Source organism: Lampris incognitus, chromosome 15, assembly GCF_029633865.1.
Source record: "Lampris incognitus isolate fLamInc1 chromosome 15, fLamInc1.hap2, whole genome shotgun sequence".
NCBI lineage: Eukaryota > Metazoa > Chordata > Actinopteri > Lampriformes > Lampridae > Lampris > Lampris incognitus.
The window spans coordinates 10044709-10058819 of record NC_079225.1 but is presented as its reverse complement, the minus strand read 5'-3'; the positions used below and the strand labels follow the sequence as shown (position 1 = coordinate 10058819).

General features: G+C 49.6%; 1 protein-coding gene across 2 annotated transcripts; it reads left to right on the top strand.

The window, feature by feature from the left end:
* Positions 1–1650: 1650 nt before the first annotated feature.
* Positions 1651–8886, top strand: mtif3 (mitochondrial translational initiation factor 3). Of its 2 annotated transcripts, XM_056294943.1 has the most exons (5): positions 1666–1689; positions 5687–6059; positions 6166–6625; positions 7914–8065; positions 8545–8886. In XM_056294943.1, exons 2-5 carry the CDS (start codon positions 6006–6008, stop codon positions 8803–8805), a joined length of 927 nt encoding a protein of 308 aa, XP_056150918.1. In that variant the 5' UTR covers positions 1666–1689; positions 5687–6005; the 3' UTR covers positions 8806–8886. The 2 variants fall into 2 exon arrangements, with proteins under 2 accessions (XP_056150919.1, XP_056150918.1); XM_056294944.1 differs by lacking the exon at positions 5687–6059 and having other exon boundaries at positions 1651–1689.
* The last annotated feature ends 5225 nt before the right edge of the window (positions 8887–14111 follow it).

Sequence of the window (14111 nt, the reverse complement as noted above, 5' to 3'; positions counted from 1 at the left end):
TTCTTTTTTGAACCTATTCTGTCTTTGTAACTTGCCAGACAGGCAGCATGCCATTATGTACATACAGTGCTTTTTGTAAAAGTTATAATGCGTTATAATTTGCTGGTATCGTCATGTGATTGAAGTGGAGAAACTTTTTTTCTTTTTCTTTTTTTGGACTGATGCAAAGGTTTTCACTGGAGTACAAACAGGTCTACTTCAGGTTTATTTGTCATGAAGTCCTCTTGATGCAGGGGCTTAAGCAGGTCAAGTGCACTATCATCTCATCTCATCATCAGCCGCTTCTCTGGGGTCGGGTCGCGGTGGCAGCAAACTAAGTAGGGCACTCCAGACATCCCTTTCCCCAGCAGCGCCCTCCAGCTCCTCCTGGGGAATCCTAAAGCGTTCCCAGGCCAGATTGGACATATAGTCCCTCCAGCAAGTTCTGGGTCTACCCCGGGGTCTCCTCCAAGTTGGACGTGCCCGGAAAACCCAAGAGGCATCCTAATCAGATGCCCGAACCACCTCAACTGGCTCCTTTCGACACGAAGGAGCAGCGGCTCTACTCCAAGCTCCCTCTGGATGTCCGAGCCCCTCACCCCATCTCTAGGGCTGAGCCCAGACACCCTAGGGAGGATTGACTGGTAAACTCGGCTCCCTCTTCACCACAATGGTCCGGTACAACGTCCGCATTACTGCTGATGCTGCACCAATCCGCCTGTCAATCTCCCGCTCCATCCTACCCTCACTCGTGAACAAGACCCCAAGATACTTGAACTCCTTCACTTGAGGCAACAACTCATCTCCAACGTGGAGGGAGCAAGCCACCATTTTCCGGGAGAGAACCATGGCCTCAGACTTGGAGGTGCTGACTCTCATCCCAGTGGCCATTTCACACTCGGCTGCAAACCGCCCCAGTGCGAGCTGGAGGTCACGTTCTGATGAAGCCAACAAAATAGCTGAACTATCATTCTAACGAATAAAACTACCACAGAGAATAAATGGTAGGGGGCGGTGAATCAGTCAACAATAGCCATTTTATCCTTTGCCGAGAATGTATTGTAGCGAATTCGGGGGGGACAACGCAACCACAGGACCTGCCGCGGCCGGGACGCGAACCCGTATCGCCCGCACCGCAGGAGGCATCGCTAACCGCCCGACTAAAGGGTCCGACCCGCCAGCCAGCGGCCAGCGTGTCTTCTTATCCATGCACGCTACAGTATCAAAGCCAGGAGTCTCATCACCAGCCAGTCAGACTAGCTTGGTCTAGTCAGAAAGGCACGAACTGAGGAAGCCTGTCGGATGAGAGGCGACACGTCTTCACCAGTTGCGCTTGATTCAGCCGCTTTGGATAACCATGACCTGGACGAATGAGAACATTCACGGACATCAAAGCCGGGAATCTTGCGCAAAACTTACAGTGCAGGAACTTTTGCAGACCTCCGCGAAGAATACGGTGACATCTCACATCTTGCCGATGTGCACAGTATGACAAACACGGGACACCCATAGGAATAAGGCCTGCGCCAAGTCCGCACAGCGCTGCCCCGCGCGAACGGCTCCTCGTTCCGCAGTGCTTCCCAAGGCTCCGCGCCACGAGAATAAACACGACCTCTAGGGGGCGGTAACGCGTCCACGCTGCGTCTGCTCTGCAACAAATTCGGTGAACAAGGAAGCCGTGCAGACGGCGCCGAGGCTTCGACCCCCCCTGTAAGTAGCCGTCCTCTCTATTTTAACTGAGCCGTACCGCGGAAAATAACGCATAACAAGGGTTTATCTTGTAGTTGCGGTGACCCGGACTCGCTTTTTCAAGCTGTGTGTGTACGTTTGTTTTGTTTGTAGCTTAGCGGGTAGCAGCGCTAATACGCGGACACTCACACCAGCTGAGCTCCCGTCTGTTTCCCTAACGCGCACGAGCGCCGCGCGGGTGGCGCGCGCGGTAGTTACGGTACTCACGCCCCACGGACACGAGACCGGCCGCTCGCGGCACCAGCGAACGCGTCCATTTTGAAATTCTTCGTGGGTCTTTTGAGGGTCCTTCGAGCAAGTGTTGAGGCGTCTAAGAGAAGGGCGCGTTTTCCGTCTCAACTCAAGCCGTCGGCGTGCAGCCTCGCATGCTGTTTGTTTCGAATACTTTCGTCCGCAGGACACATCAACCACACCAGAGGTCGTGGGTTCGAACCCCGGGGTCGTACGACATTGGGGGGTCGTCCTCTGCGTGGAGTTTGCGTGTTCTCCCCGTGTCTGCGTGGGTTTCCTCCCACAGTCCAAAGGCGTGTAGGTGCTAAATTCAGTGGCGCCCCCAGGAATGTTTCATGGGGGGGGGGGCAAACGGGACCACTGAAAATCTTGGGGTGGCACACCAAAACCAAAAGCCATGACTGAATTTCGGGAATTCTGTGCTGCTGTTGTAGTGTACTGTATAGGCTGGTGGAAAACTGTCAATATGAGAGATAAGAAAAATATACATTATTGATTTAAATGAACAGCACCTAATGTAAGATATCAGATAGAAGCATATTCTGCATATGCTACTCGTGGCTGGGGGGGGGGCCAGCGGGGGGGCCAGGGATAGTATCAGGGTGGCCGTGGCCACCCCTTGGGGGCGCCACTGAGTAAATTGTCCCTAGGTGTGAGTGTGTCTGCCCTGCGATGGACTGGCGACCTGTCCAGTGTGTTCCCCCACCCTCCGCCCAGTGACTGGTGGGATAGGCTCCAGCATCCCGCGACCCTATTTGGGATAAGTGGGTTAGGAAATGGATGGATGCTCCCGCTGATTAGAGAGACAATCTTAACTTAATCTTGTTACCGGTTTAACCGGTTGACTAGATTTGGTCAGTATAACTCACAAAACCATACGAGTTTCTCACATCCGTGAGGGTCGACTAGCTGATCCCCACCCGCCTCTCCCTCTCTCTGCCATAGCAAAATGTCCCCCCAGAATTTCCCAATCCCTCATCTTTTTCCAAAGATGACAAAGGGCAAAGCCCAGCTGACAAGAGTGTTGATGTTGTGTTATACGTGAGCGCAAGTCCATGAATGCTGGGATGGCATCCAGCGCTTTACCTTTGCCTCAGTCCATAGGGTTGGTGGTTGTGTCAGGAAGGGCATCCAACATAAAATTTTCCCAAATCATTATGTGGATTGACAAGACCATACTGGATCAGTCGGGGCTCTGTACGGGATCGGCTGAGGCCTGGGTTAAGAATGGCCGCCATTGGTGCTGTGCCCTCACAGAGAACTGATGGAAACTGTAAAATCTGCTGTTATGTAGCGACCCCTGAGAAACCGGGAACAAGCTGAAAGAAGAAGAAGACCAACTATTTTATGTGTATATATATATATGTGTGTGTGTGTGTGTGTGTGTGTGTGTGTGTGTGTGTGTGTCCTTTTTTGTAAACTAATTTCACAGCACAGTCCTATGGGTGACAACTTAAAGGAAAAACCTTAGTGCCTGACCCCTACAGTGAGGGGGTCCGGGGGGACTGTTATGCTGTGTGGTGGTGGGGGGGGGGCATTTTCCTGGCATGGTTTGGGTCCACTTGTCCCCTTAGAGGGAAGGGTCATTATAATACAAAGGTATACTGAGTGATCACCTTTATCCTATGATGAAACCACAGAAAGTTGAATCAGTTCATCAGGACGCAGCGTTCATTGGGAGAAACATTTCATCACTCATCTATCTGACTTCTTCAAGTGGCTGCAGGTATCCCCACCCTTGTAAACAGCAGTTGCATAACAACCCACATCAACCATCAGTTTCATATGCTGCGTTGTAAGATGGCGACAGATGTACGCTTAGTCCCCTCTTGGTTCGGGGATGGTGGTTCCCTCTTCACATAGATGGCCTCTTTGACTCCTTGTCATCTTACAATGCTGTGATTGCAACGGTTCCCCAATCCTCTGTGACTAGTACCCGTGGCCATTGTAACTAGTTAATGGTCACGGTAATTTGCATATGAAACCGGTCATTGATTTGGGTCGTTATGCCACTGTATTGTTTATAAGGGTGGGATACCTGCAGTCAGTCGAGACTGAAGAGGTCACTTAGATGAGTAATGAAATGTTTCTCCCAATAAATGTTATGTCCAGATGAACTGAGTCAACCTTGTGTGAGTTCCTTACCTGGATTATTGAGCATGTATAAAGACACCTATGATGAAATATTTCTATCCTGATGGGTGTGGTCTCTTCCAGGATGATAATGCCCTCATCCACAGTGCACAAGGGGTCACTGAATGGTTTGATGAGTATGAAAATGATGTAAGTCATATGCTATGGCCATCACAATTGCCAGATCTCAACCCAGTTAAACACCTATGGGAGATTTTGGACTGACGTGTTAGACAGTGATCGCCACCACCATCATCAAACACCAAATGAGGGAATATCTTTTAAAGAATGGTGTTCCATCCCTCCAGTAGAGTTCAGAGACGTGTAGAATCTATGACCTATGAGCCAAAATATTATGACCACTTGCCTAATATGCTGTTGGTCCTCCATATGCTGCCAAAACAGCGCCAACTTGCCGAGGCATGGACTCTACAAGACCCCTGAAGATCTCCTGGTATCTGGCACCAAAACATGAGCAACACATCTTTCAAGTCCTGTAAGTTGCAAGTTTTGAGCTCCCGGTGGATCTGACTCGTAGGTCCAGCATATCCCACAGATGCTCAATTGGATTGAGATTTGGAGAATTTGGAGATCAGGGCAACACCTTGAACACGTCATAAAGTTCCTCAAGCCATTCCTGAACAATGTCTGCAGTGTGGCAGGGAGCATTATCCTGTTGAAAGAGGCTACTGCCATCAGGGAATATGATTGTGATAAATGGGTGTACCTAGTCTGCAACGATGTTTAGGTTGGAAGCAGGGTGTCGAAATTGACGTCCACATGAAAGGCTGGACCCAGGGTTTCTCAGCAAAACATTGCCCAGAGCATCAGATTCCCTCCACCCGTTTGTCATCTTCCCACAGTGCATCCTGGTGCCATCACTTCCCCATGTAAAAAGTGCACACATCCACGTGAACTTAAAGATAACAGGACTCATTGGACCAGGCGACCTTCTTCTACTGCTCCAAGGTCCAGTTCCAACATCCGCATGCACATTGTAGGTGCTTTTGACCGTGGACTGGGGGCATTATGGGGACTCTGACTGGTCTGCGGCTACATAGCCCCATAAACAGCATGGTGCAATGCACATTCCTCCTGTACCCATCATTAAAATGTTCTGTGGCTTGTGTCACAGTAGACCTGTCAGTTTGGATCGGACTGGATAACCTTTGTTGCCCTTGTGCATCGATGAGCCTTGGGCGCCCAACGCCCTGTCGACGGTTTGTGGTTTGTCCCTCCTCAGACCACTGTCAGTAGGTACTCACCACTGCTGACCGGGAGCACCCCACAAGCCTTGCCCTTTCAGAGATGCTCTGATCGAGTCGTCTGGCCATAACAATTTTGCCATTGTCAGTCACTCAGGTCTTTACTTCTGCCCTTTTCTTCTGCATCCAACATGCTGACTACGAGAACTGATTGTTCCCTTACCATCTAATTTACCCAGACCTTGACATGTGCCCTTGTTTGGCGATGATCAATGTTATTCTGTTCAACTATGAATGGTTAGAATGTTTTGTCTCATCAGTGTATAATCCAACATGCTTATATAGAGGGAATTTTTTTTTGGATCCCCCCCACCCCGTTTTCTCTCCAGTTGTACCTGGCCAATCACCCCACTCTTCTGAGATATCTCGGTTGTTGCTCCACCCCCTCTGCCAATCCGGGGAGGTGCTGCAGACTACCACATGCCTCCTCCGATACATGTGGAGTCGCCAGCTGCCTCTTTTCACCTGACAGTGAGGAGTTTCGCCAGCGGGACGTAGTGCGTGGGAGGATCACGCTATTCCCCCCAGTTCCCCCTCCCCCCCCGAACAGGCGCCCCAACCAACCAGAGGAGTCGCTAATGCAGCGACCAGGACACATTCCTACATCCAGTTTCCCACCCACAGACACGGCCAATTGTGTCTGTAGGGATGCCCGACCAAGCCGGAGGTAACACGGGGATCCGAACCGGCAATCCCATGTTGGTAGGCACGGAATAGACCACTACGCTACCCAGATGCCCACATAGAGTGAATATTTCGGCTGAAGTGACTTTTACAGCTCACTCATGATCTCTTTTTTTCTGTACAGAATATGTCTGCAGGTTGCCTGAGGTGGATGCTGAGACATGCGGTCTGCAGCATATATGGTGGTATCCCTGCCAACTGGACACCAGCATCTAGGTTTCTTGTCGGTACTGTGAGGTCTAAAAACATTACAACCTCCTGGAGACTGTCTCTATTTTCCACTGCAGTAGATGACACCCAAGATGGCCCTGCACCTCCGAGGAAAAAGCAGAATCCCCGGGCTCATGCCAGCATTGGCAGCATTGGTCGCAAAATCCACCAACGCCATCTGCAGTTGATAAGTGAGACGGGTGAGAACCTGGGTACCATGCATCGTTCTGATGTCCTCCGTCTCATGGACGAGAAGGGTCTCAAGCTGGTGCTTCTCAGTGAGCGTGCAGACCCTCCCGTGTACCGCCTGATGAGTGGGAAACAGATCCATGAAGAGCAGCTGAAGCTGCGTGAGAAAGAGAAAACCAAGGCAGGTATGTTTTGTCTCACTTGAAAACCTCTGGCTTCCACCATATTAGGTACTTGCTCAAATTTCAAGTGTATATCACATGATTTAAGTACCCCTCCAGACACATTTTTTAAAGTTCAAAAATACTCAGATCAGGTGTCCGGGTGTTGTGGCGGTCTATTCCGTTGCCTACCAACACGGGGATCGCCGGTTCGAATCCCCATGTTACCTCTGGCTTGGTCGGGCATCCCTACAGACACAATTGGCTGTGTTTGCGGGTGGGAACCTGGATGTGGGTATGTGTCCCAGTTGCTGAATCCAATTTTTTCCCACCATTGTTCTCTCTAATGAGCTCTTTCAATACTCATTTTAGAAGTTGGTGTAAGTTGCCCACATTCAGAAAATCAGCACTGATGCAGATGATCATTACAAAACCATGGAAAGTAAAACCACAAAGCTCAGCTTCAGCTTGTGGGCCATGTCACCAAGCTAACCCTGACCAGAAAAAAGCAGAAGGGTTGATCATCATTTGCCTTTAGAGAAGCTCTACAATCCTGTTCCAGATGCAGCACGGTGGCGCAGTGGTTAGCCCGGTTGCCTCACAGCAAGAAGGTCCTGGGTTCGAGCCCCGGGGTAGTCCGACCTTGGGGGTCGTCCTCTGTGTGTAGTTTACATGTTCTCCCCGTGTCTGTGTGGGTTTCCTCCGGATGCTCCGGTTTCCTCCCACAGTCCAAAGACATGTAGGTCAGGTAAATCGGACATACTAAATTGTCCCTCGGTATGAATATGTGTGTGTGTGTGTCGGCCCTGTGATGGTCTGGCAGCCTGTCCAGGGTGTCTCCCCGTCTGCCGCCCAGTGACTGCTGGGATGACCACAGGGATGCTGACTTCATCATCCCTGTGACCTCGAGAGCAGGATAAGTGGTTTTGATGATGGATATATCCATTTACATGTGTCCTTTTTACTTTTGCCATGATGAGAGGTTGTAGTCCATTGTGTGTGTGTATGTGTGCTCATGCTGGTCACTGAGATTTTTCAAAGGCTTAATAAACTGGTGGTACTTGTGTGCTTTGGTGTGATCACAGGTGAAGCTTGATCCAGAAAGGTTGAGACCGCTGGTCTCGGGTATTCTCTGCGGATACTATTTGTGTGTTTTCATTTTGTTTATTTTCATATTATGTGAAGTGTTAGTACTATTCTAAGAACTGGTCCAAGGAGATTTTTAAAAACTGATTCACCTTGACTCTGTAAAGGCATGCCAGTGCTTCTGGGAAATCCTAACAGGCGAACTAGAGTTCTGCTCTCTCCACAGCTCCAGTGCAGGTGAAGGAACTTACGTTTTCCTCTGATATCACGACCCATGACCTCTCCACCAAGCTGAAACAAGTCCAGACTTGGCTAAGTAAGAAGCACCATGTCAGGATTACTCTGCGGTCAGGACGAGTGGAACCAAAGGTCTCCCTGGTAAAGACAAACACTCATGAAGTCATGTGGTTAAAAAAAACAAAAAAAAAACAAACAAGATTTAAGAGTTTGAATTATTTAAATTAATTGTAAAAGAGCCACTACAAAATACTTCTTAGTGGAAAAACACTTTGAAGTACTCATATACTCAGAACCTATTTTATATAAATATATCCCACATACCAACTTTTTGAAATAAATTATTTACATAAAGTATTTTTTTCCAGTCAAGCTTTCTTTTAGAAATATGTAGTGCACTGGTTTTAGTAGGATTAGCAGCTTTTGTTGGCTTCTCCATCTCCTCCCTCAGCCTGTCTGCATGCCACCTGCCAAGCTGCATGGTAGAGTCCTGAAACTGGAAAGGGGATAGCGAACAACCTATACTAATACCCCTTTCAAGCCGTATATGCTGATGTGTCAGTCCAAAAAAAAAAGTATTTTAACCTGAAACACTTTATCTTTTTGTGTCTCTACCACAGGACACTACTCTGGAGCAGATGGTACAACAAATAGAAGTAATGGTGGGTTTTATTTCCAAGCCGAAAGCCGTACGTGATGGAAAAGCAGCCGTGTGTGTTCTCCGTCCGCCTTCAGCGAAAGAGCTGTCGCAAAAGGGTCAGAACAAGTCTTCTGCTGCGCAGGCCACAAATTCCAGCCCACAGACCACCCAGCCAAGTGCATCCCCAGATAAAACACAAGAGGCTCAGTGCAGTCATTTATTTGGACAAAACGTAACATAGCACTTGTGACTTCTTTGTGTGTTTGAGTGAACAACTATTTCAGTGAATAAAGCATCGGACTGAGGTCTGAGACGGAACGTCTTAAGGGTTTTGTGTTGTTTCACCTGGCTCTTCACATAACTTCAAATAATGTCAGATGACAAGAAGTGTGTTTGATTTGTGAGGTTGTGCACATACGGGTGCGTCTGGTAAGAACTGGTCATGTCCATATGCAAGTTCTTCACTTCTTCTTTTTTTTGTCCCCCAATTGTATCCGGCCAATTACCCTACTCTTCCGAGCCCTCCCGGTCACTGCTCCACCCCCTCTGCCCATCCGGGGGAGGGCTTCAGACTACCACATGCCTCCTCTGATACATGTGGAGTCGCCAGCCGCTTATTTTCACCTGACAGTGAGGAGTTTCACCAAGGGGACGTAGCACATGGGAGGATCACGCTATTCCCCCCAGTTCCCCCTCCCCTTCGAACAGGTGCCCTGACCGACCAGAGGAGGCGCTAGTGCAGCAACCAGGACACATACCCACATCCGGCTTCCCACTCGCAGACACGGCCAATTGTGTCTGTAGGGACGCCCGACCAAGCCGGAGGTAACACGGGGATTCGAACTGGCGATCCCCGTGTTGGTAGGCAACAGTATAGACCACTATACTACCCAGACGCACAAGTTCTTCACGTTTTAAGTTTTTTTTGGGAAGATTTAAAGACAGACACAACGTGATGAGACTAATTTGCTTTTTTATTTTCTCAAAAATGAGGCCAAGTTGCAGTTGCACAAAAAGCTCAAATTGAATAAATATGAATAATTTACAACGTTGTGACATTTCTAGAGCATGTCTTATCTCGCCATTTTTCCTCTTCTGGATCTGGGATTACAGTCAGACTGTTGACTGCATTGTTTTTTTTACTTTGTAACGCATCCCATAGATCTTACTGTGTCCATGTTTCAACACAGAGCAGTATACTTGGCACTGCACTCTTGATGTACAAAGAACGAGTCAAGTAAATGAGCTACTTGGTGACAAGTGAAGAAATAGTTTCATCTCTAACATGAACATATGCGGGAGAAAACATTTCAGTTCTTGTTGACGTGTTGGTACTGAGAAGCTTGGCCTTTGTAAGCCCTCACGTGAACTATGGATATGATGTAACGCATGAGGTGAGGAGCTCGGACATCCGGAGGGAGCTCGGAGTAGAGCCGCTGCTCCTTCGCGTCGAAAGGAGCCAGGTGAGGTGGTTTGGGCATCTGATTAAGATGCCCCCTGAGCGCCTTCCTTTGGAGGTTTTCCAGGCACGTCCAACTGGGAGGAGACCCCGGGGTAGACCCAGAACTCGCTGGAGGGACTACATGTCCAGTCTGGCCTGGGAGCACCTTGGGATCCCCCAGGAGGAGCTGGAGGGCGTTGCTGGGGAGAGGGACGTCTGGAGTACCCTACTTAGCTTGCTGCCACTGCGACCCGACCCCAGAGAAGCGGCTGATGATGAGATGAGATGAGATGATGTAACAGTCCCTTTGCAATATGTTAGAGTGATCATTCAGACAGAAGTCCAATGCACATGAAAAGCTCATGTCCTAATACAGTGGATAAGCCTGTCTTATAGAGGACAGGATGCTACTCCGCCATAACTTTACTTCATCTAACTCGCTCTATCACTCACCAAAGCAGGGCAGCACGGTGGTGCAGTGGTTAGCGCATTCGCCTCACAGCAAGAAGGTCATGGGTTCGAGCCCCGGGGTAGTCCAACCTTGGGGGTCGTCCTCTGTGTGCAGTTTGCATGTTCTCCCCGTGTCTGCGTGGGTTTCTTCCGGGTGCTCCGGTTTCCTCCCACAGTCCAAAGACATGTAGGTCAGGTGAATCGGCCGTACTAAATTGTCCCGAGGTGTGACGTGTGTGAGAGAGAGAGAGAGAGAGAGAGAGAGAGAGAGAGAGAGAGAGAGAGAGAGAGTCCTGTGAGGGCCTGGCTGCCTGTCCAGGGTGTCCCCAGACCGGCCAATTACTACCGGGATAGGCTCCAGGCCTCCAGCATCCCCGCGACCCTGAGAGCAGGATGAGCGGTTTGGATAATGGATGGATGGGGGAAATATGGCACAACCCAGACACTACCGAGATCAGGCAGTCCTACCAAACGAGCGACTGGATAAAAAAAGGACAATTACAAGAAAAGACCAATAGATCAACCAATCTCACCGCTTCCGGTGTGGGAAGACGGCGGCGCGAATTCACATTTGAGGCGGCCTCACCCAGCACCGTCCATGCAGTGTCTTTGTCCACGTCTGCGTCTTGTCTTCGTTTGGTGGCTGGGAGAGCGGGGCAGGCTAAGCTAACTGCTAGCTCATGCAGACCGGCACTTCCGCTAACACCGAGGGCGGTCTGGCGGCGGTCTCACCCGGCGCTGACTGCGGTGTTTTTGATGTCGTCGCGAGGAGTGCGGGGAGGTGTGCCGAGGGTGTCTGTCTGGGAGAGCTGGCGGCTGGATGGGCTGGAGAGCGTGGTCTGCTTCGTCCGGTGGGCCCGGGGACCACGGCCGCTGCCTGGAGCTGCACCCGAGGAGGAAACGCCGCGGGCGGTCTGACAGGACGCGGAAGCGGGGCGGGCTAAGCTAACTGCTAGCCCATGCAGACCGGAAGATCCGACAGTCCTCCTGGCTGGCGTTCGTTCCCTTGGACAGTGATTTTGTGTGTGTGTGTGTGTTCAGTATATGTGTTGGTTTGGGTATGTGTGTGCTTGTAGTTTTTGGATGTGTTTTTGTCTTTGTGTTGTACTGCCTTGGGCTGGGGCAAACAGCCTTTGGTTTCATTACCTGCGCGAAAGTGCATGAAGTGAAATGACAAATCAAGTGTCCCTGATCCCTGATACGCTTACAGGGTCGCAGAGCTCATCGGCTGAAATGGGAAGAACTTCCCAGAGATCAACAACCTCTTCAGATCGTCCCAAATTCAGTGTCCTTTGGAGCGAGGCGAGGAAGAAGACGCTACCGAGGAAGGTCGCCTTTAAATCGTGCCTGGAGTTTGCTAAAAGCCACGTGACAAAATTAAAGACCCTCTGGAACATGTTGTGGTCTGGTGAGACTAACGTTGTGTTGTTTGTCCTGAAGGAAAGCCACAATGATTAGCCCAAACACAACCCAGGTAACACTGCCAAGCATGCTGGCAGCAGAGTCATGGTGCAACACTTTTGTACATCTTTCATGTTTGAAAAAAAAATCTTGAATTTAAAAAAAAAACTACACAAATGTATTAAATTTATCATTTCAGATTAGGGAGAGAAACATTTCAATGCATTAAAATGTGGAGCTGTAGCAGGAGCAAACTGGAAATGTTGAAGGAAGGGAGGGAATACTCCGAAGGCAACGTGTTGGTGTTGTTGGTGGTGGTGGTGGTGGTGGGATGTGCACGCGCGCTGACGGGCAGTATTTAAGCTGTACACGGGTCAGGGTATGTGGCTGGGGCACTGATAGAAGTTGATTGACTCATGCCAGATGCAAACTTGTACTTATTCAAGACAGAGACGAGTGCTTGATCAGTGGGTATCAGTGTGTGCTGGTGGGACACAGTAGGAGTGTGACTGCGCGTTTGTGTGTACATGCATCCATTTGTTAAAACTCGTATTTTGAGTCTGGTTAGTGGTGGTAATGGGGACAACGGCGTAACCTGGACATCACTCTTCCAAGCAACTTCCTCCAGTCCCTCCTTGGGCATCTCTTGGCATTCCCAGGCCCGGTGGGATTTCTGATCCCTCCAGGGTGGTCCTGGACCTGCCTGGGGTCTTTTCCCACTTGGCTATGCCCAGTACGCCTCCAAAGGGGGAGGTGTGCAGGGAGGCATCTGCATCACTGCAGCCACTGCACCTCAATAATTGCCTGGCCGTTTGCATTGTTCTTGCTGAGGATTTGTTTTAGATCTTGAGAAAATATCTAGCAGCAGCTAGGACGATATCAGAGACTAGAAAAAGCCTTCGTTACAAAATCCAAAAGGTTTAGGTTTTCCAGGGATCTTTTCATTACTGACCACAACTGTATTTCATTTGATTTGTTATTTCATTTAGATTCCTTACCCTGCCGGCGTATCATTGGCCCTCGCACCTTTAACCAGCTGTCTGCTGCAAAGGTTTCTTCCACTTTCCATGTTTACTCCGATATGCACAGTGACGTTGACTACTTGGGGCAATCTTTGATGAGCAACTCCTTTTAGCACTGGATAAAGTGGCCCCTACTAAACCCAGATCGGCCCCTTTGGTCAAGTCCTGGATAAATGACAATATTTCCTCTCTAAAGAGAGACTATAGGAGAGTCAAACGCCTACGGAAATCTACCCGACTACATGTCCACCATCTTCATTTAAAGGAACTTTAGTTTTTTTCAATAACATGGGAAAGGATCCCAGAGCTACCTGCTTCTCTAAACTTGTGTCTCGAATGATATCTTGATGCATAGTGATGCAGGAGAATGTTCGGTGTTGGTGCTGTTGGACCTCAGTGCAGCTTTTGATACTGTGGACCACCGTATTGGTTGAGAGACTTGGGCAGTGGGTGGGTATCTCTGGGTTATTCCTGCAGTGGTTCTCCTCCTACCTCTCCAATAGGAGTTTTGCAGTTTCCGTTAGCTGCTTCGCCTCCTCATCTGAACCTCTGTACCGTGGTGTGCCTCAAGGTTCAGTCCTTTGTCTCTGTGTGGAGTTTGCATGTTCTCCCCGTGTCTGCATGGGTTTCCTCCAGGTGCTCCGGTTTCCTCCCACAGTCCAAAGACACGTAGGTCAGGTGAATCGGCCGTACTACATTGTCCCTAGGTGTGAATGTTGGTGTCGGCTCTGCGACGGCCTGGCAGCCTGTCCAGGGTGTCTCCCCGCCTGCCACCCAGTGACTGCTGGGATAGGCTCCAGCATCCCCGTGACCCTGGGAGGAGAGCAGGATAAGCGGTTTGGATAATGGATGAACTTAGATAAGATGATAAAACGCCATAGGTAGCACCTGCGATGAGCCTCTACACCGTACAGTCTCTCCCTCTAGACCAGTGGTTCTCAATCAGGTCCTCGGGGGGCTCCCAGCACTGCTGATTTCTATTCTGCCATGTAGTTCATTATATTCACCTGATGTTCCAGGTGTAAAATATCCCTGTGTGGAGACTGGAATAACTGGAACAACAGGTGAATGTAATGAACTTTTGGGCAAAATAGAAACCAGTAGTACAGGTGGTGTCTCGAGGACCTGATTGAGGAATCACTGGTCTGTAAACTTTCCCAGCTCATCCCTGACGGTGTGCCCATAACTCCACCAAGGTTGCCTTGTACCTGACACACTTAAGTCTTTGCCCTC

Bases quoted from the DNA above. Each gene is read 5' to 3' on its own strand.
- mtif3 (XM_056294943.1), top strand. From the start codon at position 6,006: ATGCCCGACCAAGCCGGAGGTAACACGGGGATCCGAACCGGCAATCCC. The intron at 6,060-6,165 runs GTAGGCACGGAA...TTTTCTGTACAG, and splicing joins GAACCGGCAATCCCATGTTG to AATATGTCTGCAGGTTGCCT. The intron at 6,626-7,913 runs GTATGTTTTGTC...CTCTCTCCACAG, and splicing joins GAAAGAGAAAACCAAGGCAG to CTCCAGTGCAGGTGAAGGAA.